General features: G+C 38.5%; 1 protein-coding gene across 1 annotated transcript in view; it reads right to left on the reverse strand.

Moving 5' to 3' along the window:
* Positions 1–8,923: 8,923 nt before the first annotated feature.
* Lama2 (laminin subunit alpha 2) overlaps positions 8,924–26,528 on the reverse strand; it is a 565,166-nt gene continuing 547,561 nt past the window's right edge. The window contains exons 58-64 of the mRNA XM_070010715.1: positions 20,543–20,655; positions 20,117–20,306; positions 17,908–18,063; positions 17,427–17,580; positions 13,827–13,957; positions 11,714–11,936; positions 8,924–9,593 (exon numbers count right to left, since the gene is read on the reverse strand). Of these exons, the coding sequence (XP_069866816.1) occupies positions 9,436–9,593; positions 11,714–11,936; positions 13,827–13,957; positions 17,427–17,580; positions 17,908–18,063; positions 20,117–20,306; positions 20,543–20,655 (1,125 nt within the window). The 3' untranslated portion in view covers positions 8,924–9,435. The remainder of the gene's footprint in view (positions 9,594–11,713; positions 11,937–13,826; positions 13,958–17,426; positions 17,581–17,907; positions 18,064–20,116; positions 20,307–20,542; positions 20,656–26,528) is intronic.

A 26,528-nucleotide genomic window follows, 5' to 3' on the forward strand; every position in this document is an offset into this window, starting at 1 on the left:
CAAAATTAACTCATATTCCTATTTCTCTTCAAAAGGCATTATAGAAAATAAAATAACATGAAAAAGTTCCCCTTAATTACTTACAGTTGAGAATCCAGTTACATACCAAGTGAGCAAGCAGTCTAACTAATATAAAACATGCAAAATATTGTGATTTAGTTATTTAGTCTGTTTTATACCCACCTGAGATGCCAGGTCCCTGTTTTGACTGTGATGAATCATTTTTCCACATTTGCCAAGTAAGGTCCATAGTTTACATATATCTATTGAAATTATATATGATGAACATGGTATCTCTAATGTATTATGTCCAATGACTAAGAGGAAATAAAATTTAAATTATGCACATTTTTAATTTATCGGTACCAAACCATTTACATGTCTGTGTTGTACTTGTTTGTTTGGTGCTCCACCACTTGAGCCACACTTCCATCCTGGTTTTCATTGGCCACAATATGTTATTTTTGAGACCTGCCTATCTGTAGTAATGTAAAAGTTCTTTCAGTTGTCATAAAGAAATAAAACAAAAGGCAAAAAAATAGATCAAGTTGTATTTTAAGGTATGAGAATTTAGGGCCAAGGGGGGAGGGGTAGGTGAGTGAAGGGGGAAGTGGCAGGGAGTATGAACTCAAGAATTGATTGAATATATCACAGAATTAAGAAAAATAAGGGAAGGGGTTGGTTGAAGGGAGTGACACAGATCAAGACGCATTGTATCCATAAACAGCTTTGCTAAATGGTGACTCCTTTCCACAACTACTTAGATACTAAAAATATTTTTAAAAGATTTGAAAATATTATGTTTTTGTAAATATTATTTTGCTCTCATAAGAAATTGATAACATTTGAATCCAACTATTAGCACACATTTGGTCTCTTAAGCAAAACCAATAGAAATATGTCAATAAATTTGCTTTTGTTTACAAATTTAAGGTTTACAACAACTCTAAAATGAGAAAAGTCTAAATGTATTTATCTGTGCTTCTAGTTCCCTTCTTTTCTTCCTCCTTTCTCTCCATCTCCAGCTGTTTACATCATTAGAGGTTTGGTTTGTTGTATCAATACTGGGGCTTAAACTCGGGGCTGTCCCTTAGCTTTACTGCTCAAGGCTGGTTTTTACCACTTAAGCCACCATTTCACTAAAGGCTTTTTACTGGTTAATTAGAGATCAGAGTCTCATAGAGTTTCTGCCTGGGCTAGCTCTGAACCATAATCCTCAGATCTCAGCCTCTAGAGTAGGTAGAATTACAGTTGTAAGCCATTGGTACTGGACTGGACCATACCTTTTGAAAGATCTATGAGCCATTATCTACCTATTTAAATAATTTGTTGATGGTACTGTCCATGGAACACATTCTATAGACGAGTCAGTACATAATCTAATGCAAGGACACATTGCTGCCTACAATTTGCAGCCTTTGCTAGTGAGTTTTGATTTGGAGTTTAGACTTGATAGTGTCTATAGTTTAGACTGTATAGCTATTGCCTCTAATGCTAATACTTCACTTTCAAGGATGATTGCCCATCCATCTTCCTGAAGTGCCCACCAGGGCCCACAGATAAATTCTGTGAATGTTGCACAGAATGCTGCATTTAAAATCACTGGATTGAAAATCTGCCTTCCAAATTCAGTGAAAATCTGTTATTTATTACTTTTGTGATTTTTAACGGTCAAAAATCTTATATCAGTTATACAAAAGATCACGGACTTCCTTAGAAAATACTATATAAATGAATTATATTAAATAATCTTAATATGCTTAACTGTTTTGTTTGTTTTGTTATATCTTTTGAGACAAAGGTCTGATTGTATAGTCCAAGCTGGTTTGAACTCTTTAGGTAGCATAGGCTGGCCTTGAACTTGAAATCCTCCTGTCTCCAACTCCGAAGTGCTAGGTTTATAGTAATGCATGACCATGTCTGTCTTATCTATTTATTTATTTTTTACTTAGAAATCAATGTTTGTCTTATGAATTTAAAAAGTTTAAAAAATGATTAAAAAACTCTATGCTTTTGTGATTGCATGTTGCATGAGTTGAACATCAAAGTTTGGACTACATTTTTGTAAAGAAATGTAAAACTCAGTATTTCACAACAAATACATCGGTTTTCCTCCCAGCATTACCAGACAAGTAAGACATGGTATGTGGAGGGGTAGGAGTAAAGGAATGTGTGTACAAAAGCTGAAGCCAAAAAGAAAACAGAATAAATAAAAACTCATAATGCTTTTCCTTCACTTAAAAATTCCATTGAAGTTATTCCTAAAGTAATATTTACTTCACAAAAATTCATTCATGGAAACATTTGTACATGGAAACAGGGTTGGGAGATTGAGAAAACTCAATTCTAACTATAAATAAATAAATAAATAAATCTTTGCATGAACTAGTGTTCACTTTTGAATTAACCTGGGCAAATTTAGCTGGTTATTCTATTTTTTCTTTCTTCCTTTTTGTTTTTGTCAGTTGTGGGGCTTGAACTGGGTACTGTCCCTGAGCTTTATTGCTCAAGGTTCTATTACTTTGAGCCACAGCACCACTTTCCACTTTGGGTTTTCTTGGGATTAATTGGAGTCAAGAGTCTCTCAGACTTTCCTGCCTTGGTTGGCTTCAATATGATCCTTACATCTCAGCCTCCTGAGTAGCTAGGATTATAGGCATGAGCCACTGGCACCTGGCACTTTCTTCCTTTTTAAAAAAATAGCTTTTAAAGGTTAACAATGTATGTCTCCCAGGTTAATACAATGTGAACACATGTCAAATATTTTACTGAACTCATTCATTAATTATAGGAGAAAGTTATCAAAGGAGGTCTGAGAATTTGAGAAGTTTTGTATACACACTTTTAATTTCATAAAGAAATATTTGGATCTGATTTCTCAGTACAGACTTTACCTTCAGGGTTATCTGTTCCACCAGACAGAACTTAACCTTTGCCCTTAAGGACCTGTATAATAGCCTAGTCAACAGGAGTCAAACACTACACTGAAATAACATTCAGAAATTTATTGACCTTATTTTCAAATTCTGAACAACTTTTGGGGTTTTGTATTCTTTTTTATCCATAACAAATTGTTGAAAAAATTAGCTTTCAGGAGCTGGGAAGGTGGCTCAGTGGTAGCGTGCTTGCCTTGCATGCCTGAGGCCCTGGGTTCGATTCCTCAGCACCACATAAGCAAAAAAAAAAAAAAAAAAATTAGCTTTCAGGGCTGGAAATGTGGCTTAGTGGTAGAGTGCTTGCCTAGCATGCATGAAGCCCTGGGTTGGATTCCTCAGTACCACATAAGCAGAAAAAGCCAGAAGTGGTGCTTTAGCTCAAATGGTAGAGTGCTAGTCTTGAGGAAAAGAAGCTCAGGGACAATGCCCAGGCCTTGAGTTCAAGCCCCAGGACTGGCAAAAAAAATTAACTTTCATTGGTTTTAAGGGGAAATTTCATTGACATATTTCCACCTATGTTTGTACTGTATTCCAATGAATTTTACCTCCTCTCTTACTACTTTCCCCCCTTCCTAAACAAATCTCAGGAGGTTTCATTATTGTTTTCATATTTCATAGTTGCAAACAATCGATTCCAACTATATTTAATTTCCTTCACTCACCTTTTTTAGCCAACCTCATCCATCTAGTACCAAGTCTCTGACAGTCGATTTCTCTTTCACTGATTGCTCTTTCTACTGTTCAACAGCTTTCTTTGTGGTTCTTTTTTCTATTTCATTTCTTTCTTTTTTTTTTTGTCCAAAACTGGGACTCAAACTTAGTATCTGATGCTTTTCCTCATTGGCTGGTGTTCTACTAGTTGAGCAATGCCTCCAACTCCTCTTTGTGGTTTTTGATGCTGTTGTCATATATACTTGCAATGTATTTCAACATTATTCTCTTTCAATATTTCTCTTTCCATTTCTCTTCCCCTTCCCCTTCCTATGTAATCCCTTATTCAGATTCACATTTTATGTATAGTCATAAATGTGTGTGTGTGTGTGTGTGTGTGTCTGTGTGTGTGTGTGTATACAGATGGATATTTAATTTTCCCAACATCTTTTGTTGAGGCTTTACTGAACGTTGTGTTAAGTGCTTTGTCAAAAGTTGTCTGGATGTAGGTGTGCAATATTATTCCTGGCTCTTCTACACTGTGCCGTTGGTCTTCAGGCCTGATTTGTGATGGAGCTTGGGTTTCCTTTTCAAGGTGGCAACTTTTCTATCTCTCTCTGGGATGCTGGGGAACACAGAATGTCTTAGTTTCTGCCATCCAGTTTCTAACAGCAGCTGCATTTCCACTTCTCAAGTCCCAGAGCTGGAAGGAAAGTCTGTGGTTTGTGTATATTCCCTCTTGTTAGCCTCAGTAAACCCTTTCAAAATATATCCATACTTAGCTTCCCTCCACCTCCAGTGCTGCCACCTGCATCAGTAAGTGTCAGAGACTCCAAGAAGGTGGCTTTAAAATAAAGACCAGCTTTGATTTGCCCAAGAATGAATGAGTAGTTCTTCAAACCTGACTATACAAACCAGCTCAAAGAGAATCCATCCTACTGACAAGTTCAAGGAATGGAATTGAATCGAATTTCTTTTTCCTGATTAATCTGGTTATTTCTACTATCCCTAAGGACATATAAAAGAATTTTCTTGATTTGAGTAGAACAATATTTCTTTGCTTTATAATTCTATATAGTTATTTCTAATGCCCCCAAGAAAATAGAAAAGAACTGCTTTAATTTAAATGTGTTATGGATGTTCTTTTATACTTTTAATTCTCAAAAATTTCCATTGTATAAATAGTAATAACTCACTTTCCGCAGAGTTGATTTCCCTAATGTACATGTGACACTTCAGAGAATCTGAAATGTGCTGTTGCTTTTGGCTCAATTTTTGTTGTCATTTTTTGTTGAGTATCTCAGACTGGTCTAGAACTTGTGACCTTTCTTTGCCTCAGATTTTGAAAGCTATATTACAGGTATGTAATATACTTGACAAGGCTTATTTTATTTATTTATTTATTTTTTGGTCAGTCACGGTGCTTGAACTCTGGGCCTGGGCGCTGTCCCTCAGCTCTTCAGCTCAAGGCAAGTGCTCTACTGCTTGAGCTACAGCACCACTTCCGGTTTTCTGGTGGTTTATTGGAAATGAGAGTCTCACAGACTTTTCCTGATAGGGCTGGTTTTGAATCATGATCCTCAGATCTCAGCTTCCTGAGTAGCTAGAATTACAGGCATGAGCCACCGGCGCCAGGCTAATGCTTAATGTTTTTAAGCAATATTATTTATATTTCTAGCGAGGAAGTCCTCTGTGCTAACTTGTGAGAATTACAGCAATGTACCATTGACAGAGTGATACAAACAACAGGAAATTATTTTCACATAATTCTGGAGTCTGAAGACCAATGTGTCAACAGATCTGCTTTGTTGTGGAGGTTTACAAGTGGACATAGTCTCTCCATGTCTTCATATGTTTTATTTTCTCTATGCTAAAATCACACTGATCTGATTGAAGAAGGGGCCACTCTTCTGTCTTCACTTTATCTTAATTACCTCTTTGAATATCATGTCTTTAGTACAACGGCCTCAGAATATGTCTGTACAGACTAATGCTGAAGAGTGAGTTTATGCTACCATCTTGCATGTCAAGGTTTTGAAATAATTTTGGAATACAGTGCCCAGACTGGGGAAGCCTTTCCCTTCAAGGTGTCCTTTAGGATTGAGATGTGTTTTCACCTCGGTTAAGCAAATGAGGTAAGTACATACATTTTCATCAAAATAAGAAAGTTGCATTAGCAGTAATTCATTTTCTGCAAAAGTTTACTATTTTGTTTTTGTCTTGGTTATGTTTGTCCATTTGAAACACTAACTCAGGAAATGACCCACATAAAATCAATTTCAGTTTGTGAAAGTAGTCGTTTTCTTGGTTAAGTAGAAAATCTAGAAGGCTTTTGTAGCTGAGGACAATAGGCTAAATCAATGTAGAAGAAAATAGTTGAGATTTTTTAAGCTGCTAATTGAAGCTTTCAGTGTTTGTTAGTTTTCTGGTGGTTTGGGGCTGAAATCTGTTCTTTTTTATTTTCCTTTGTCAATGATGTTCACCATGGCAACTTAAACAAATGTCCCCTCACAAATATTTTCATGTCAAGTGCCTGAGTACCTTTTAAAGGAAGGTTGACAACCTGGTTAGGAGTGGGTGCTGGGAAAATGAATGAAAAGTATTTTGCTTTCTTCATAATTGTTGTGTGTGGCAGGAGATGAATAAATTATTGAGAAGAGAAGTAGAGAGTGAAGTTTAGGGGTAAAAATTAATTTGATTTTCAAACTAAGATATTACTATTAAATATGCTGGGGAAATGTTTTCCTCTTATAAAACCTCATTGTCTTGGATCTGAAATTTTTATCAGCGTTTTATCCATTCAATGTCATGGACGACTCTGGGGTAGAGATTCATGGTATGAACCTAGTCAGAACTGATTCAGTGAATTCTATTTGGGTAGAGACACACATTTCTGGGGACTATGTTGGGAATGTACTAATGTGGAACTTTGAGCTCATCAGCCAATCTCTTGGGACCTCCTTTACTTTCTCCTTATCAAGAGCGGATAGGACAGAGCAGCCTCACACACATACTGTAATAAAAAGAAATGTATCTAGATATCTATATTTACATATAAATTAAATATAATCTATTATAACATCCTACATATTTATATATAAATATATAAGTATATAGTAGGTATAATATTATAAATATGTACTATATATTTATATATAAGCATAACATAAATAAACAATGTATTATAAATATATACATATATATCAATATATACATGCCATGACCCTATCCAGAGATTATAATTTAATAGCTGGATTGAGTGACACCTAGACTAAATGTAGAATTTTTTTTTTTTTGGGTCCGGTCGTGGGGCCTGAACTCTGGGCTTGGGCACTGTCCCTCAGCTCTTCAGCTCAAGGCTAGCGCTCTACCACTTGAGCCACAGCGCCACTTCCGGCTTTTTTCTTTTTGCTTATGTGGTGCTGAGGAATCGAACCCAGGGCCTTGAGCATGCAAGGCAAGCGCTCTACCACTGAGCCACCTTCCCAGCCCCTAAATGTAGAATTTTTTTAAGAATTCAAAATTTATTTTTAATATCTAGGCAGAGTTCCAAATCACCACATTCATTGATCTCAAAGACTGCTTCCAGTTTTGTCTCTTTAAGGCACTTATCTACAAATTGACTTCAGCAGGACCTGGCTCTGATAGGAGTGTTAATTTCAGTCCCTTTGCTTTAAAATGTATGTATCTTTCTGTGCAGGACCCAAGAAAGAAAGGCATTAGCTTTTCATTAAAGGAACTTAATGTGTCTTTATTCCCAAGTATCCTGAATCACCAACCCCAAAATGGTTTCCTGGTTCTGTGGAGAAGGTATAATTTTTATTTTCAAAACACATTGGCTTTCAAACCATGTTACTGATTAAAAGGTTGATTAAAGGACTTGCTAGCTTCAATAATTATTTTTAATGTGTGTGGAAAGGGTCACGATAAAACTCATGGTCTCTCGGCTGACTATTCAATTGTGTTGGTATGGGAGGAAAGTTTTCTCTCTAGAATAGTGAAATCTTTTCTTTCTTTTTTTCATGGGGCCTGAACTCTGGGCCTGGGTGATGTCCCTTAGCTCTTCAGCTCAAGGCTAGCACTCTACCACTTGAGCCATAGCACCACTTCCGGCTTTTTCTGCTTATGTGGTGCTGAGGAATCAAACCCAGGGCCTCATGCATGCAAGGCAAGCACTCTACTACTGAGTCACCTTCCCAGCCCCATAGAATAGTGGAATCTTATGCTTGACCACACATTAGAATTGCTTGGAAACACTTCCAAATCTTCCCTTCTCTCCCTTCCCCTGCCCTCCTATCTCCTCTTCCCTTCCCATCCCTCCTCTTTCTTTGCTTACTAACTTCCCAAGAAATATTCTAACAAATCTGAGCAAATGTTGAGAATGGCTTGCTGTAAAAGGAAATTGTATGAACAAGATATATTGAGAGGGCTGGGAAGGTGGCTCAGTGGTAGAGCGCTTGCCTTGCATGCATGAGGCCCTGGGTTCGCTTCCTCAGCACCACATAAGCAAAAAGAAAAAAGCCGGAAGTGGCGTTGTGGCTCAAGTGGTAGAGCGCTAGCCTTGAGCTGAAGAGCTGAGGGACAGTGCCCAGGCCCAGAGTTCAGGCCCCATGACTGGACCCCCCCCCCAAAAAAAAAGATATATTGAGAAACTGGTTAATGGTGAAATGCTGTGAGCATGTTCATCATCACCATGATTAGAAACCATATATTCTGTCCCAGCAGATAATATTGTAAAATCAGATTTCTTCTTTTTTTTTTAATAGAATTGCCATAGTGAGGGAAGTGCCTTGTTCTTTGAATGTGCGGGAAATGTGTGTGTGTGTGTGTGTGTGTGTGTGTGTGTGTGTGTGTGTGTGTGTGTGTGTTTTCTGAAGGTGGCAATATGATGAGTAAATTCTAGAATAGTCTTTTCATGGACCCCTTCCCCTCCTTTGAAGATGATCGAACAGTAAAAGGAGAATAAAACATAGTTTTTATTTTACATTTTAGGAAGATGAATTTGATGGTCATATTGCAATTCAGAAAGACTCAATGAAGCATGCCTTTGATGTTTCTGGAAAACTTTCTTCTGGTGGGTATAAAAGTGCATTTTAGCACGATCCCAGTGTAGATAGATGGTGACACTCAGTGTTATCCTAAGGTACTCAGAGTCTCAACACTGTAGCATGAAATGGGGGCTCAATTATCATTCTGCAGGTTGGTTCCTATCCCCAAAGTCTATGAATCATTATCAAACAAGAAAATCAAGTAATTAAGCTCTCTGGCCTGAATCTGATTTTTACTGTCAACCTTCAGCATGAAAAGGTATTCACTCATATGGCTGGTTAAACTCTTTAATAATGAACTTGGATCAGGGAAATGATTTGCTAATGCTTTTACAAATATAGGGACTAAGGCAGCTAATTTCCAACCTACCACACATTCAAAATCCACTTGTTTTCTGTGGCGTGGACAGAAAGCCAAAATCAACATAGGAAAAGAATGTCAGAGTGTTAATAGAAGTACATTTAAAAAAAATGTTGCCTTCACAAATTCCATCTGAGCTCCTCTCAGATGGCTCAAAATCATGTTGAAAATTCTACAACCTGCAGTCAGTTGATTTTTATCCTTAAAAACCACACAAAACAAACAATTATTTAGAATGCTATAATTGGTTTAATTTCATAAGCTTGACAGAGAACTTGAACTACAATTCAATCTGCAGTCTGAATTAGCACCATCCGAATACAGAGAGATTTCTATTTATGTGCACAAATTAGTTTTGTTAACATACATAGGTAAAATACGGTTACTTGTACTTGATAATAGTTTTGATGAACCCACCTGGGGATTAAACTTATTTTGATTAATTGGTGGGGCAGGATACAGGTTGGACACCGCTCAGTTCCAGAGCCTTGGCAAAATTAACCTCCAGTGGCTTGCCAGTGCCTTTGGTGAGCCTCAGGGATCGGATGCAACCTCGGAACCTAACGTTGGTGGTCAGGCCAAACTGGTTGAGGCCATCTGAAAAGACAAAACAAGAGGTTAGTCCTTCCCTCCCTTCTTTCCTCCATCCTTCCTTTCACTCACTCTTCCTTTCTTCCCTTCCCTTCCTCCCCTTCCTCTCCCTCCCTCGCTCCCTCTCTCTATTCCTCCCTCCCTCCCTTCCTTTCTTTCTTCCTTCCTTCTTTCCTTTTTTATTTTTCTCCATCTCTCTCTTCTTTCCTTCTTCCCTCTCTCCCTCCCTCCCCTTCCTTCCTTCCTTCCTTCCTTCCTTCCTTCCTTCCTTCCTTCTTTCCTTCCTTCCTTCCTTCCTTCCTTCCTTCCTTCCTTCCTTCCTTCCTTCCTTCCTTCCTTCCTTCCTTCCTTCCTTCCTTCCTTCCTTCCTGCCTGCCTGCCTGCCTGCCTTCTTTCCTTCCTTCCTTCTTTCCTTTTTTCTTTTTCTCCCTCTCTCTCCTTTCCTTCTTCCCTCCCTCCCTCCCTCCCTCTCTTCCTTCCTTCCTTCCTTTCTGCTTTTTCAGTATTGGGAATGTAACACCAGAGTCTTGCCCATGCTAGGTTGGTGCTCTATCACAAATTGATATTTCTTATCCTGTAGGATTCAGTTTTGAAATTCTGCTTTATTATAAAATGCTAAAAGCATATGTCAAAGTCAAGTGTAATCTTGAGATTAAATTGAAACCCTGTCAAATATAAAGCTACTGATTTTCTTTATAGCTTTACTAACAGATTTTCAGAGAAATATCAACTTTCATTATGGGTTATGGAATATTGAAGTATCTCGAATTATGATATCCAAGAATTAAAACACCCAAGAAATAATTTGATGTAGAATGAATAAATGGACAGTTGTAACTTAAATCTATAAAATATTTAATTAAATAGGCCAACTGAGCGAGCATTTCAAATATGGAATTAGGATCTGGCTTTTAAAGTGCAATTTTATCTTTTTCCGACATTGCAAAAATAATTTAAAAATCCTGAGCATTAAGTTGGTTAGAAGGTCACAGAACATTTGCAATAGGCCTACTTGGTAGTAACTAGTCTATTTACTAGACTGCAACCAGAGTCCTTCCTAATACCATGGGGCTTATAATGACTGAAAGAAGACTTCTTAAAATCTAGAAGAGGGCTGGGAATGTGGTTTAGTGGTAGAGTGCTTGCCTAGTATGCATCAAACCCTGGGTTCAATTCCTCAGTACAATATAAAAAAAAAAGGCTGAAATGGTGCTGTGGCTCAAATGGTAGAGTGCTAGCCCTGAGTAGAAGAAGCTTAGGGACAATGCCCAGGCCCTGAGTTGAAGTCCCAGGACTGGAAAAATTAATTAATTAATAATTTTTTTTAATCTAGAAGAAATTTTGGACAATGGAGCTATTAAGTGCGCTCATTAATTTTGTATCTTTTTCTCTGACCACTGCTGCTAAATACTACATTATGCTTTGTTTGATACACAGAGGAGCCTTATAAAAATGTAGACAAAACTGTTGTCAAAGTGAAGAAAGACCATCCCAGGAATCTGTTTTTGCAGAACTTACTAAGATGCATTGGGCTTATTTCTCAGCAAATTGGCCACTCCCATTTATGTATGTGCTATTTAACTCCCTGTGGTTAAATATGTTATATTTAATGTACTGGGAAGGATTCTGAATGCAGAATTATTGCTTGGGTTTCTTTTAAATAAAAATATGAATTCTATAATGACCTACAGGGGAAATTAGCTGCATTTAACCCAATGATCTCCAGAACTTAAGAAAATAACTTCCCCAACAATAAATTCTCCTGGTATATTAATTATTTTTAAGTAGATATTAAAAACATCAGGAAAGAAAAACCCAGCTTTGGTCTCAATTGCTATTAAATGACTCATATCTTTTATACATCAAATTCATTTCCTGTAGCTTTTACCTTCCCATGAATGAAACTTTGGGGCTATCATGAAAAGTTTACTTTCATGTGGCTTCTATAAGTAATAATGCTTATTTTACAGACTGGAAATTTAGACAAAGTGTTATTAATGGGAGATGATTCTGAAGCTTAGAAGAAAGTGTCTGTAGGCATACATCTTCTTGGACATTCTTATATAAAGTTTCAAAACCACAAAGATAAAGAGCAAAGAAATTCTTGCTAGAGTCACTGGTCTTACCTGGGAAACCTCCAACAAAAACGGGGTCATTTGTATCAGCTGACGTAGAGGTGGGGTTTGGACTTTGGGCATCCACCTGGTTTCCATCTACCGTGAGTTCAATGCGGTGCTTGATCTTCTTGGCAGTGACTCTATGCCATTGTCCATCACACAAAGATCCTGGAATCCCAGCATCAAAAACGGCAGTAAACCTGCCAGCACCATTGTCCACATGAAACATAAGCTAGAAAATCAAAGATGGATTAATCACCAACAAGTTTCAATAGAAGGCTATTGTGATAGTTTATAAAGTAAAATAGATCTGGCCTCCAGGAGCTACTTTAGCTGAAAATTGTCCGGAGTATACAACACTGGAGCATATTTTTAAAAATTTTAATAACTTGACTGAAAATATGAACTTAACCATGGAGTCACAAACGCTGTTGGTTGCTTTTGGGCCTTGTTAATACTAATGGGGCAGAGTATGAAGCTGGCTTTTCATTAAGAAAAATTTGAGGTCAGGCAATCTAAAAAGAATCTAGGACTCACAGAACTATTCTGCCCACATCTTTTACTGTGTGAAAGTTCTCAGTGAACCTTATAAAACTTTCTTAAAGAATGTTGCTTAACGTGATTCATTAATTTGGTTTATGAATTTACTTTAAAGGATTGTTTTCAAATTTAAACGTTTGATGTCTTAATTATTTTTTCCCCTTCATGGTTTCCATTTTATATATATAGAACTGAGAGTTACATAAATTACTTTTTTGGGCACATTTCATGTCACAGGTGCCAGAGACCTGAGCCAGAAGGCCAGTTAAATTCCTAACAACGACAAACTTAGATTAGAAGTTCTTGCTTAAATGAGAAAAATCTGTTTTTTAGTAATATGGCTGAAATTTGAGATGTCAGAATTCCTTTGAAGCTGATGGGGGAAAAAGAAACATACCAAAATATTGAAAACATTAGTCAATTTGGCAACCCATTTGACAAGTTAAAAAAAAGAAACAAGAGGTTCTTATTTTTGAAAGATGAAAAGTGCAAGTACATAGATTTAAAGATTGTAAAATACAGTGGTGTAAACATTAACAAAGAATTTAGTGTACTGACTGGTGATTACAGCAATGATTTTACATGGACAAGTTGCTGGGTGAAAAATCACAGGATAGAGTAAGTGGAAAATACCAATGTTTTATAAGGAGGTGATAAAATAAAAAATTACCTGAAAAGGTGTAGTAAATGCATGATTTGAAAATTTGACAAAATTATTAAGTGTTGCTTATATATTTGTTCAGTCTTGTTGCTTATAAACTTTTTTTCTTGTGTTTCCTCTATTGCCTTTGGGATAGTTTGAAGACTGAGACAAAGGAGGGAGGAGGCAAGAGAAGTGTATTTTAGGTTTCTATGTAGTTTTCTTCTGGAGTGACAATGCCCATAGGATGGGGAGAGGAGCAGAGTCAAAGGTAATTCCATTTTAATAGCCAAATAGGAAACCTGTGAAATTTCTTGCTTTTCTACCTCTTTTTACCTGCTCTTGACAGTAGGCAGCATATATAAACAGGTCATCTCACTATAGGTGGCTGTTCATAAGCAGACAAGGAATAAAGAGCTATTTAGAATTAGATTATTCCTTCTAAGCAAACTGACAAAATACTTTTATAAATTTGCTCTTTTTGGAAACAGTATCTGGATGCTTTTCAGTGAGAATTGAGAACTGATGGGTTAGCTGGCCACAAGAACTTCTGAGAGATGCCTACTCTGTTACAAGAGAAGCACTGATTTCAAAGGATCCAAACCTTTTCCTGTTCTTCCCCGAATCAATAGTTTCACAGACCATGTGTTCATAAAGAGAACAACTAGGCACTTGTACAGAAACCCATTAAGAGATGGAGGTCTAAGAGGCTTTGTTCAACGCTGGCCAACCAAATTGCCTTGCTAGAGGATTAACACATTTGAAGTACATGCAAGCCTTTATGCTGAGAACACACCTAAATTGAGTAATTCAGGAAAAATGAAAGACACAATCTAGCCTCCATCCAACAGAGAAAACAGTAAGACTTTCCAAACAGAGATCTCTGTACTTGAGCAATAATGTCATGAAGAAATCAGAAATGTTGGGGCTGCTAATGCTCACCTTCTCATCAACCATTTCAATGCCCATTCCATCCATTTTTTGACTGCTGACTCCCAGGAGAACTCCAGTTGTCCTGGTGGTGCGGAATTCAAATTCTACAAGGAGATCCAGTCCCACTTTGAATCCACCAACTGTAAAACGAAGACAAATTTTAAGGTGTGGAAGGTGTGTGGATCATTACCAGAAATATACAATGAAATGGTTTTAGTTCGTGCTCATCAATCATAATGGAGCTCTTATTTCCAGTTACCCATATGGCCTGTACTTCTACCACTGTGTCAATCATATACTTTGTGGCTGTTGCTTTTTTTGTTTTCTTTCCTTCTAGAATGTACATTTCATGAAACTTTGTACAACTTATATTTTTACTACTAGGTGTACAAAGGTTCCAGATAGTTATTGAATAAGTGAATAAATAAATATACTGAGATCAAATCAAAGAGCCTCAAAACCAAGTGCGATTATTTTAGAAGTCTGTTGGATAAAGTAAAGCATTTCAATGTGAATAAAACTGAGAAAATTTTGTTGAGACATTTTAAGTGGCACTACAATAATCTGGAAGCGTTTAAAAGTTCTAAGTATTTTATTCACAGGAAAAATTGCAAATAGAACTTGGGTGGAAAGATTTTGCAAGATAAATGGGCTTTTCTAGTTCATCCAGTTAATTCTTTTTTCTCTAATTTTCTATATTTGATTCACTGATTTAATCTTTTTAGTAAGTATTGAAGATACTTTTCCTTTGGAATAAAATGATTTGTTAAGTTCAGTCTAGACCACATCAACTGCATAGACTCTTAGCAAAGAAACTATGAAGCTTTTATTCTGTCGTTTATTTATTAGGTAAGCAATAAATTCCAAGTATCACCACAACTGTATTGAGTGAGGGAATTTTGTTTTACTGGGACCTTTGATGGCTTTGGATAGGCAAAGTTGGCTTTACAGCCATTTTTAAAAGCAAAAGATAGAAGAAGCCGAATTGTTCTGTAAAACAAAACAGAAAGAAAAAATTAAAAACAACAACAAAAAAACTCAGAGAGGAATGGCATGTACTAGTTTAGCTGAGGACAGAGAGAATGAGGAACCCAATAAAAAGCTCCGGTGATTGGAAAGCTTTTAAGAAAAAACCAAATGTGAAAAGCTACATTGAAGCAGTGTGTTTTCCACTGGAAAACTGACCACCCGAGTCTTATGTAAGTTGTATTATGTGTGGTTTGAGGAGATGACAACAGTTATTGGAGATGGAGGAAGCAGTAAAATTTCTGGTCCAATACGACCCACAATGAAAAGAACCAGGCAAGATGGGCAAAGGAATCCAAGAGCACAGAATCTGAAGCTGGGCACCAAATCTGCCAGCCTTTTGTGAATTTGTGCAAATCTGGGGGCAGTCTTGGGACTGTGACCGCAATTGAGTATGGGGGCATAAAGTAGGCTCCATGCTTTTCTGATTGCTGTTTCTGCCTCGTGAGGTTTCCTAGCTAGAGTTTGTTGGTGGAAGTTTCCTCACGTTACACCTCCTCCAATGTTTGTGCCGGATTGTGCAATCCTCTTTGAACTCCGCTCAAATGTCAATTCCTCCACAAAACCTGGTCCAATGTCTTCAACCCAAATTATTCTTTCTTTGAATAACTTTTGGAGGTTTATTTATTTATTTATTTAGTGCCAGTTCCAGGGCTTGAACTCAATGCTAGTGCTCTAGCACTTAAGCCACAGCTTTACTTCTGGCTTTATTTATTTTTTTGTCAGTCATGGGTTCTTGAACTCTGGGCTTGGATGCTGTCCTTGCACTCTTCCACTCAAGGCGAGTGCTCTACTGCTTGAGCCACAGCGCCACTTCCGATTTTCTGGTGGAGAATAAAAGTCTCTTTTGGAGAGTTTTCTAGTGGAGAATAAGAGGTTCTATTGGAGATAAGAGTCTCATGGACTTTCCTGCCCAGGCTGGCTTTGAACTCTGATCCTCAGATCTCAGCCTCCTGAGTAGCTAGTATTACAGGTGTGAGCCATGGGCACCCAGCTTGGCTATTTAATTAATTAATTAAAATTAATTAATTAATTAATTTTGCCAGTCCTGGGGCTTGAACTCAGGGGCTGGGTACTGTTCCTGAGCCTATTTGTGCTCAAGGCTAGTGGTCTACCCCTTGAGACACAGTGCCACTTCTGGCTTTTTCTGAGTTGTTTATTGGAGATAAGAGTTTCATGGACTTTTCTGTCCAGGCTGGAACCATGATCCTCAGATCTCAGCCTCCTGAATAGATAGGAGCCTGCCTTACTTCTTCTTCTTCTTCTTCTTCTTCTTCTTTTTTTTTTTGTGGAATTGGAGATTGGCGGAATTAGGACTCGAAATGAGTCTCATGGACTTTCTTTCTCCAGCTGGCTTTGCACCGCAATTCTTATATCTCAGCCTTCTGAATAGTTAGGATTACAAGTGTAAGCTAATGGCACCTAGCTTCTTTGGGAGTTTTTAAAAAATTTTTTTCCTTTGATTTTATTTGCCTTTTTGTGATTTCTCAGCAAACTGGAGATCTTATCTATTGATAATGTATTCTTAGGCTATATTTATTTATATACTTCTCTGCTCCCCATAATTTCACATATAATGTGCTCATTAATTTTTTCATAAACAAATAATAAACATAGACTTTGAAAACCATAGTACTGAATATTCTCATAAAGTATGTTAAGGTCAATTTTTGTTGTTGTTGTTATTAAGTAGAGGTTAGTACACATTTTTCTTTCCAAACTATATGCTGATGATCAGTAATTCAGACCTACCCTGGAAATCAAGTAAGAGGAAATAAAGAAAGCCAGGAGAAATTGCCATTCTTCGTCACTATCAACAAGAAATGAAGACTGCTGTCTGTGTGTGTGTGTGTGTGTGTGTGTGTGTGTGTGTGTGTGTGTGTGTGTGTGTGTGTGTGTGTGTGTGTGTGTGTTGTGCTATGTGTTATGAAATGGAGCCTTGCAATGAATGAAAGAGAAAGCAACAAAAATAGTATCACATCTCTGGCAATATAGACAGGTAAAACTTGGAAGTAGAAAAATTAGGTGGTGCCAGGTGCTGGTGGCTCACACATGTAATCTTAGCTACGCAGGAGACTGAGATCTGAGGATCACAGTTTGAAACCCACCTAGGGAGGAAAGTTTGTGAGACTCTTATCTCCAATTGACTACTAGGAAAGCAGAAGTGGAGCTGTGATAGAATGCTATCTTTGAGCACAAAAGCCCAAGGGACAGCACCCAGGCTTTGAGTTTGAACCCAAAGACTGATACAAGCTAAAAAATACTTATATAGTATAATTATATAAGACTTCTTACAGAAGTATGTTATCTTCCTGTTAAAGGAAACAATATATTTTATTTTTCTTATTAATCCTTATAAGAATCAGATCCATATATTTTTTAATTGTTCCTAGATGGTCATTTAGTTTAAATAGAGCAATAATCCTCATATGAATCAGATCCGTGTATTTTTTAATTGTTCCAAGAAGGTCATTTAATTTAAATAGAGCAATGATTTAGGACTCTGGGGAATTTTATATTATGGACCATGTAAGAAGTCTGCATTAAAATATAGATGATAGAAAAAAAGTGGAGGAGTCTCACCTGCTTTGGCAAAACCTGTTCCATCAAAATAGGTGCCTTTTTGAGCATGTGCAAAACACGTTCCTACGTGGTAGCTAGAGGTTGGCTGTTCAAGATCAGCAGGGGCCTCTTCCATGTGAAGATTCCTAATGCAGCCGTCAATACTATAGGTTACCTAAATAACCAGGTCAGAAGAAAGAAATGCCAAGCTTTAGCAGAAGTTTGCTTTGGTATGCAACACAGTCATTTGTGGGTGCTTTACGTACTAAGTTACCAGCTGCCTAGGTCTGTACTAGTACCCCAGAACTCCTAGCACAGAGTACCACAAACTTCTGTGGTGTGCTTCTAAGTGATATCTAGTCAAGAATCTTGATCAGAATCAAGATGATTTCCTATTCACATGCAAGAAGCCAAGACTGTATAAACTGGTCATTCAAATGCACATGAACAAATGAATGATTCAGCCAGGTAGTAAGATAACAAAGAAGAAATCTATACTCACGGGACCAATTCTTCGAGTAGTGTAGTTGATGGGTAATCCACCAACATACAGCATCCCCACAACATCTAGGATGTCTGCTTTCTTTGGACTGATGGTTCTGTTAGCTGCATTGTTGACATAAAGAATCCCTTCTTGTTTAACCCGTACAATCTTAATCTACAAAAATCAAGGGGGCCATCAATGCCAATCTCGAGCAAATTTCAGATATGCGGCATGCATGACATAGGAACTTGTACTGTATTCTCAAAGACATATAAGACCACTTTTGTGTTTAAGCTTATGAAATCAGTGAAACTAAACCTACTTTATAGGACATTTCAAATTCTGTTTTCTGAACACAGCATTTTCCTGGGTAAGTCTTAGATTGCAGTTTCTTCTAGAGGGTGCCAAGTATCTCAAGAGACAGGAAAGTTGCAGGTGGAAGGAATGCCATGAATTAAGTAGGATGCAAAATTCATGTCTAGTTTAAGAATGCATTCATTTGAGCTAAGTCTGAACTCTGCACACAGTTTGAGATATATCATATCCTGCTGCCCAGTCCTCCTCGTGCAGGATCGGGGAAGAGCAGTACAGTGGGAGGAATGCCTCCTTTGAGGCACCTCATTAATCAGAAGCCAGGCATGAAGATGGAGACCTGCCTGATAGAGAAACGATGACAGTGCAGAGAAGAATCTCTAACATGAATGAGAGGACTGCAGAGGGTGTACAAAATCCTTGAGTTTGAATTTAGGGGGAGAGAGAGAGAGAGAGAGAGAGAGAGAGAGAGAGAGAGAGAGAGAGAGAGAGAGAGAGAGAGAGAGAGAGAGAGAGAGAGAGAGTATAAGTGTGAGAAATGTTGGAGCCAATGATGGCTTTAACAAGAGCCTGGATTGGGAGTGACAAGTGTAACAGCTCATTTTACACATATCCATTTTATTTTATTTTATTTTATTTTATCAGTCGTGGGGCCTGTACTCTGGGCCTGGGTGCTGTCCCTCAGCTCTTTAGCTCAAGGCTAGCACTCTACCATTTGAGCCACAGCACCACTTCCAGCTTTTTCTGCTTATGTGGTACTGAGGAATCGAACCCAGGGCCTTGTGCATGCTAGGTAAGCACTCTACCAGTAAGCCACCTTCCCAGCCCTCCATTTTAGTTTTGAGAAGTCCCATTTGAAAAACCTTCCAAAAGAAAGTCTATCTTTCATTTTGAAGCCAATGGTCCTGGATAAATTACTTTTTCAAATCTTGTCTCATGTTGCCACACAGTATATCATTTTCTCCACAGTTGTGTTTAGTATCCCATTAGCCAGAGATTAAAAATAACCATTAATGAGAATTCCTTCATTAGGTGGTATTTGCTAGTCATAAAGTCCCAAGCAAATACAAAGATTCCACTTAATTCCAAAATAACCCATTTGTTGACTTGGAGTTTACATTTTATTTTCTTCTTCAAGGTTTTTTTTTTCTTTCTGTATGATATCACTAGTCAAAGTAGGTTAATGCATTTGATCCAACAACTAGTAATATATTTGGAAAGTTAAACATTTTATTTCTCTACCTAGGGAAACTTTACTTAATAGGTTATCACAGGTGCAGAAACAAATGTTGAGTTTCTGCTTTAATCAGGTATTATATTTTCTATTTGCAGTCCTGCCAAAGAGGATAGTAAGATGGCAAATGAGCCTTCTGTGCCATTAATTGCACCGGTTTCTGGGTGTAAGGCCAACATTTAAAGTTGTTCCAAATGACTATTGGTGGAAATGGTACCATGGGGCCCTTTAAGTACCACACGGCTGAGCTTCTCAGACTCCTGGCTTTCAGAGCAGTATGTGGGAAAGGGAGAGGCAAAGTATGCAGGCCACGTCTGTGATCCCAGCTTGTACTTTCGGCAAATATTATTTCTTCAAAGAGACAGCCTTGTAGCACATTAAAAATAAAGATGTCACGATCCCAGAATGAGTCTGAATTCTCTACACTCAATATTTGGAACTTCATAATGAACACATTCCAGGGTTCTACATTTCTCTCACAGAGCAATGGAAAGCTGGCTGGCCTTTGTTTGGGGACCACAGCTGTACAGCAATGACAATTCTCTAGTGTCATTCTAGCAGCACCAGAGTTAGTGTCTGTCTGCAAAACAGTGCTGGCCTCAAGGGCAAGCCTGCTGCTGCCAGCTTGGATGCCCCTACTTCTACGCCTTAGAGTCCTGCCACCAGCCCAGGGATGCTTACCTTGTGCCACTGGCCATCATTGATCCTGGTGGGGATCATGGTATTGGTGTCACCGCTGCCCAAGTCATAACTGAAGTAGGGGAATCCATCCCTCAGCTGAACTGTAGCAAAATCAGCATGATTGATGCGAGCCATGTAAAAAAGCAAGCCTGAATCAGCTTCAGTTCGCACTTCCAGCTCGATGGTCAGGCTGCAGAACACAAGTGTACACAGGAAGACAGAAAAATAAGAAGTGTTTATGCTGAGATTCAGGGGGTGTCAAATCAAGGTGCATTCTCATGCAGAAAGAATCCTATTTTTTAGTGAATTTGAAATGCAAAACAAAACCTCATTAATTAATATATGCAGTTGTTTAAACTTGGTTAAGTAGAAATATTCAATGCTTCATTTATTACTTCTTAGCTAATATCTCAGGATAAAGCTTACCGGTTTTTAACCTTGGTCTCATTGAATGCAATTGCAATGTGACTGTTTCTCGAAAGCCCAAACTGCTTGCTTCTCATCAAAAGAGCTGGTTCGGATTCAACAGCACAAGGACCCTATGCAATACCAAGGAAAGAAAGCGAGAAGATTATGGATGCTGTTCTTTAAATAGGTAACACTGATGCCCTGCTTCCTCATATTGCCCTTGTATAATTTTAAATTTCTTAAAGATAAAACTTATCTCTTACTCATCTGCAACATAGCAGGCATTTACTGAATGTTCAGTGAATGTAAAATCAGTTTGCCTGGATCCCACTCTTAAATGAGATGAGTATGTCAAAATGTATCAATGAATTCCTATTTTCTTCTAGGAAAACAACATTTCTGAGAAATAAACTTTCTCAGAACTTAGATTTCTGAGAGAAAAACATCACAATTTCATTTACTCCTGAAGAGCTTTCTTCCTAGAAGATTGTGAACAGGGAAAATGGTGAACTGATCATTTGGATTGCAGCAGTAGAAAAATGTGTTTCTTCTTGCCCTCCCCCATTTCGTTCTCTCCTTATGTTACTTTCCCTTGAAAACTATTGGTCCGCTAGAACATTGCCATGATTTTAGACTTTCAAGATGGTGTATCTAAACCAGCAAGTCAGCCCATTGAAGTCCTTAGCCAGTTGCTAGGCAACCAAGCACATTTTAAAAACGGAACCCACCGCACACATTTCCACTGTTACTGTTCAAAGAACAGCTTCCTGGAATGCCGAAGAGGGACCAGCTAGGTGTAGCATTGTGCATTCACTTGTTTGATGCTCTGCTATCACCATCTTGAAAATCTTAATGATTTCTGCTCAGAAGACTTCGTGTTACCATTTTACATTGCATTTTGTCTTATCGTCTTGTTTTGCCAATTATATAACCACCCCTGGCTATGTGGACTGTCTAATGTACAGCTCAATAATCAAGGCTCCTCAAGCAGACAAAACCACAACCACTTTCCTTGTTCTCTATTTTCACAAGACAGTTTGATATACAGGTAGCTTAAGAAGTCTTTTAGAACATGCAGTATGTGAGAAAATCAATAAGCTACACACTCCACCAATGCACCTGTTTTTCAGATCTGCACTTAATAGCTTGGGATGGGTCATCACTCAGTGAATGCTGACTCAGCAGCACTTTCCAAACAGCTCAAGACAGGCTTTTGGTGTGGTGGGTTCCTTCCAGTTCTTTGGGGGGATGACACATTAGCACATAGGAAATAATTACTTGAGGGAAAATACAAAATGTTCTCTTTTCTTTTGAACTTAGTCAAATGCAACATGGCCACAGCAGGTAAAGGGACTGGAACATTTCCAAATACTATAAAAATCGATCTTCATGGAAGTAGCTCATTCTGGCCTTCTAGGAGATTGTCAGTTATGAAACTTAGTCTGCAGTTGACATTCATTCATCTACGCAAAAGCCCAGCGGGCAGGACAGTGTGTGTGCTATGCACAATACACAGCACCTATCGCATTACACAGCCTGCAGCAGGAGCCAGATGGAAAGCCTTTGGCGTCTCAAGGTCTCAGTCTTCAATAATGCTATTAATAGAATTGGAATCATGCATCCATCTCTCGCCATATTTCCCATACAGAGGAACTTCACAATAAATACACACAGCCTGTTGTCATCCTGTGAAAACTCTAAGAGAATCTCATCTGCGTTGAGTCCATGGGGGCAGAATTCCACCCAATTGTCAAATGTCCTGTGTGTGTGTGTGTGTGTCTGTGTGTGTGTGTGTGTGTGTGTGTGTGTGTCTGTGTGTCTGTGTGTGTCTGTGTCTGTGTCTCTGTGTCTGTATCTGTGTGTCTGTGTATGCCTGCCAGTACTGGGCTTGAACTCAGGGCCTGGCACGGTCCCTTACGATTGTTGCTGAAGGCTTGTGCTCTACCACTTGAACCACAGCTCTGCTTCTGGCCTATTGTCAGTTAATTGGAGATAAGAGTCTCATAGACATTTCTGCCCCAGGTTGGTTTCAAATCATGATCCTCAGCTCTCTATCTCCCAAGTAGCTAGAATTTACAGGCATGAGACAACAGTGCCTGACTCCACTCAAATATTTTTAAACACTTAGCTCTGAACACTGAGAAATGGAGAAGGTCAATGGTACTTGGGAGTTAGCAAACTAGAATGTATAGCCTAAATAAAAACCACCATATGGGTTTTGTTCTGATAATTGTTACTACTGTAGCCACTTGTTCCATTTCTATATGTAAATGCTAGCATAAAACAATGTTCTCATATCAGTAAAATTCATATTCTACTGTGATTTAAAAAATCACTAAGGCAGCAGGTTAAAAAAAAGAACAAACGTTTTACTGGTGTTAGCTGTATGTTATGTAAAGCTTTTGTCTTCAAATGTCTCCTGGAGGCCCACACACATGATAACTTCATCTTCTGGATATCTGTAGACTGGACAGATAGCTCCAAAAGTGGCCCTGAGTGCAGTAGTTCTTTGTCATGTTTTCTGGACGGAGAAGGCCCTGCTTAAGTCATTTTGGGAAAACACTGACAAAGGATAGGGACTTTTGGAAGATCCTACGGAGAAAGTCATTACATAGCAAACTCACTAGAATGGTTAAGATGAACCTTTACTTCCTGTCTGCATAGACTGGTGGTTAGTACACCACTATAGTCAAACTAGCCAGTATTGTAGAAAGGAGTAGACCAAACTAATGTCTGCTACAGGCAACCTCAAAGCATAAAGCCTTAATGGTAGATTCATTTTTCGTCAAGGAAATTTAAATAGATGCTTTTAAAAAAATCATTCATTTTCAAACAGGGTAGGTATTGCTTTGAATTAAATGGCTTCCTTGATTAAGACTGGCAGTTGGAAAAAGGCTGAGAAGGGCTGATCTAACAGGGCTTTCATATGTATCTTAGCATTTCAATGGGAAGAAATTTCCTCCAGTCTCATTTAGGAATAAATGTTTTGGTACAAATTTGGATCTCTCTCTTTCTTGGTGAAAGGGAGAGATCGTGGGCTGGATTGCAGTGAGTAAATGGAATCAGTCTCTTTCTAGAATGTGTGCAGGGCCATGCAGTTTTTGAGGTCTGCCTGCTGGTGCAGAGGCTTCCCTTCCTCCTTTCTTCCTGCAGAGGGTGGAGCTGCTTCCTCTGCAGCTCCAGCTTCTTTTTTCCCCTTCTAACATTTAAAAGGGGAACTTGCTAGGTAGATCAGAAAGCACCCAGGCTTTGCACTAGAATAAAAGGATTTTGAAAGGAAGAACATTTTCACCCTGTTTTCCATTCCTCCTCTAAGGAGGAATGATGGAAGAAGTGACAATGGTCAAGAGGCACTGTATTTGTAAATTGACACATCCAGTTGAAACCTCTTTGCACAACTACTTAAAGCTAATTCTAAATAATAAATACATTTTTTTAAACGGAAAAAAAATATCAGAAGTGAAGCTACAATATAGGGAGAAAAGGTGGAATAAGGGACTTTCAAGGGATTTGCAAAATGGCTTGGGGTAAGATACTTCCTCTTCTCAGCTGATGTGAGCTTGAGGGGAATCTTTATGGACCCGATTCCTTTTCCTGTGTTGTTTGGGAAACACTGATCTTTGAAAATGTGTGAAAAGCAAACAAACAAAAAAATCAGTCTCAGTAGAAGATCATCAATCTCAACATGTTACAATTCTGCCACCTTGTGGGCACTCTTTAAAATGGTACAAGTAATACGGAGAAAATGCATGGGAAATTTGCCTCTGCTTGGTGGGTGACTAGAAGCAGGTGGACAGATAAGGTATGGGTGAAGAGGCCAACGTAGCAGTAGAGGAAGAATAGCAGTGGTGTGGCTGGGAAGACTCTGAAGGAAGTTAGACTTCTGGGAGCCATGTTTAAGGAAGTGGATCAGTAACCTGGTGGAATTTCAGGTCAGAAGAGAGAAGTGATCATTTCCAGCGCTAGTTGTGGGCTGATATTTGGAAATATGTTGTTGGATTCAAGATAGCATGTAATTTATTATAAGCATCCCTTCAGTTTAGATAGGTGCAGAGCACAAATTTCAATTACACTTATCCAAACTGGCTTCTTCTTTTATTTATTTATTTATTTATTTTTTAAATTAAAAAAAATTTTTTTTTTGGTCCGGTCGTGGGGCCTGAACTCTGGGCCTGGGCACTGTCCCTCAGCTCTTCAGCTCAAAGCTAGCACTCTACCACTTGAGCCACAGCACCACTTCCGGCTTTTTTCTGTTTGCTAATGTGGTGCTGAGGAATCGAACCCAGGGCCTCTGGCATGCAAGGCAAGCGCTCTACCACTGAGCCAACTTCTCAGCCCTGGCTTCTTCTTTTTATTTTCTTCTCCTTCTCCTTCTCCTTCTCCTTCTCCTTCTCCTTCTCCTTCTCCTTCTCCTTCTCCTTCTCCTTCTCCTTCTCCTCCTCCTCCTCCTCCTCCTCCTCCTCCTCCTCCTCCTTCTCCTTCTCCTTCTCCTTCTCCTTCTCCTTCTCCTTCTCCTTCTCCTTCTTCTTCTTCTTCTCCTTCTCCTTCTTCTTCTTCTGTCATTCATGGGGCTTGAACTCTGGGCTTGGGCACTATCCCTCATCTCTTCAGCACAAGGCCAATGCTCTACAGCTTGAGCCACAGGGCCACTTCTGGTTTTCTAGTGGCTTATTGGAGATAAGAGTCTCACAGACTTTCCTGCCTGGGCTAGCTTTGAACCATGATCCTCAGATCTCAGCCTCTGGAGTGGCTAGGATTACAGGAATAAGCCACTGGCACCTGGCTTGGCTTCTTTGTTCTTGAAAGCAACAAATAACAAATCACCATAGAAATTGTAAAGTTTAGGGGCTAAAATTCACACCTGATTGACGGTTATGTGGGATGGTCTTCCTCATGGATGCAGATACTTTTACAGCACTGACTAATGTGCTGAAATATAAAATCTATACTCAAACTGTTTAGAAAAAATCAACAATTTTGCTAATTTGTCACATATGAGCTCTATCGCTGGCAACTCGGCATTTTCAGTGCGTATGTATGCATGCACAACAGCCTGATATTCCTTAGAGTGTGGAGAACATGTATTTTTCTTTCCAATACGTATCAGGATTCCGTGTATTCTAATGGCCTTGTCTATGTGTAGCTTCTAGAGTTATAGCTTTCTGATAGACAAATCACTTGCTTTGTTGTATTCCTCCCGTCTGCCCACTTCTTTTTCCCTAGTCCTGCAGAAGTACCATCGGCATAGCACATTCTTCATGGCTCCTACTGCTGCTCATTTGAACTTTCACATTTTAAACTGGGGTTCACAGTTCAATTTTGTAATAAGATTTAAGGAAGAACTACAGCCAACTCAGTGTGTACAGTTCTACACAGGCCATGTTTGCTATGAAGCCTCGGTATCAACAGTGCATATACTTGCAGAGGAATTGCTCATTTGAATGCATTAAAAATTGCTTTAATATTGAGATGTCCAGACTATAGCCTACCAACTATTATCATCCTAGATGAGAAACGTCCACACATATAATCTATAGAAATGTTTTCTCCAGATCTGAATGGGCTACAGAATAAAAGAGATGCATGAAGGGATAAGTTCCTATACTGTCAGATGAGATAACAGGCATAAATATTGCCTAACATATTATGAGCTAATAGGTAATAAACACAGGATTGACAATAACCTACTTGATAGTGCAGTGCTTTCTCAAGATACTCTCTTTCTTTTTCTTTTGTGTTGGTACTTGGGCTTGAACTCAATGCTGCATACTTTGGCTAAGCTTTTTACATTCAAGGCTGCACTCTACCACTTGAGCCATATTTTCACTTCTGGTTATTTGTTGTTGTTGTTTTTCTTTTGCTGGTTAATTGGAGATAAGCATCTCTCAGATTTGTCTTCCTAGCTTTCTACAAACCACAATTCTTGATTTCCACCTCCAGAATAGCTAAGATTGTACAGGGCACTGGTGTGTGCCCAGCTCTCAGGATATTCTTAACTTGCCCT

Source organism: Dipodomys merriami, unplaced genomic scaffold, assembly GCF_024711535.1.
Source record: "Dipodomys merriami isolate MVZ:Mamm:240054 unplaced genomic scaffold, mDipMer1.0.p SCAF_8, whole genome shotgun sequence".
In the NCBI taxonomy this organism is placed as follows: domain Eukaryota; kingdom Metazoa; phylum Chordata; class Mammalia; order Rodentia; family Heteromyidae; genus Dipodomys; species Dipodomys merriami.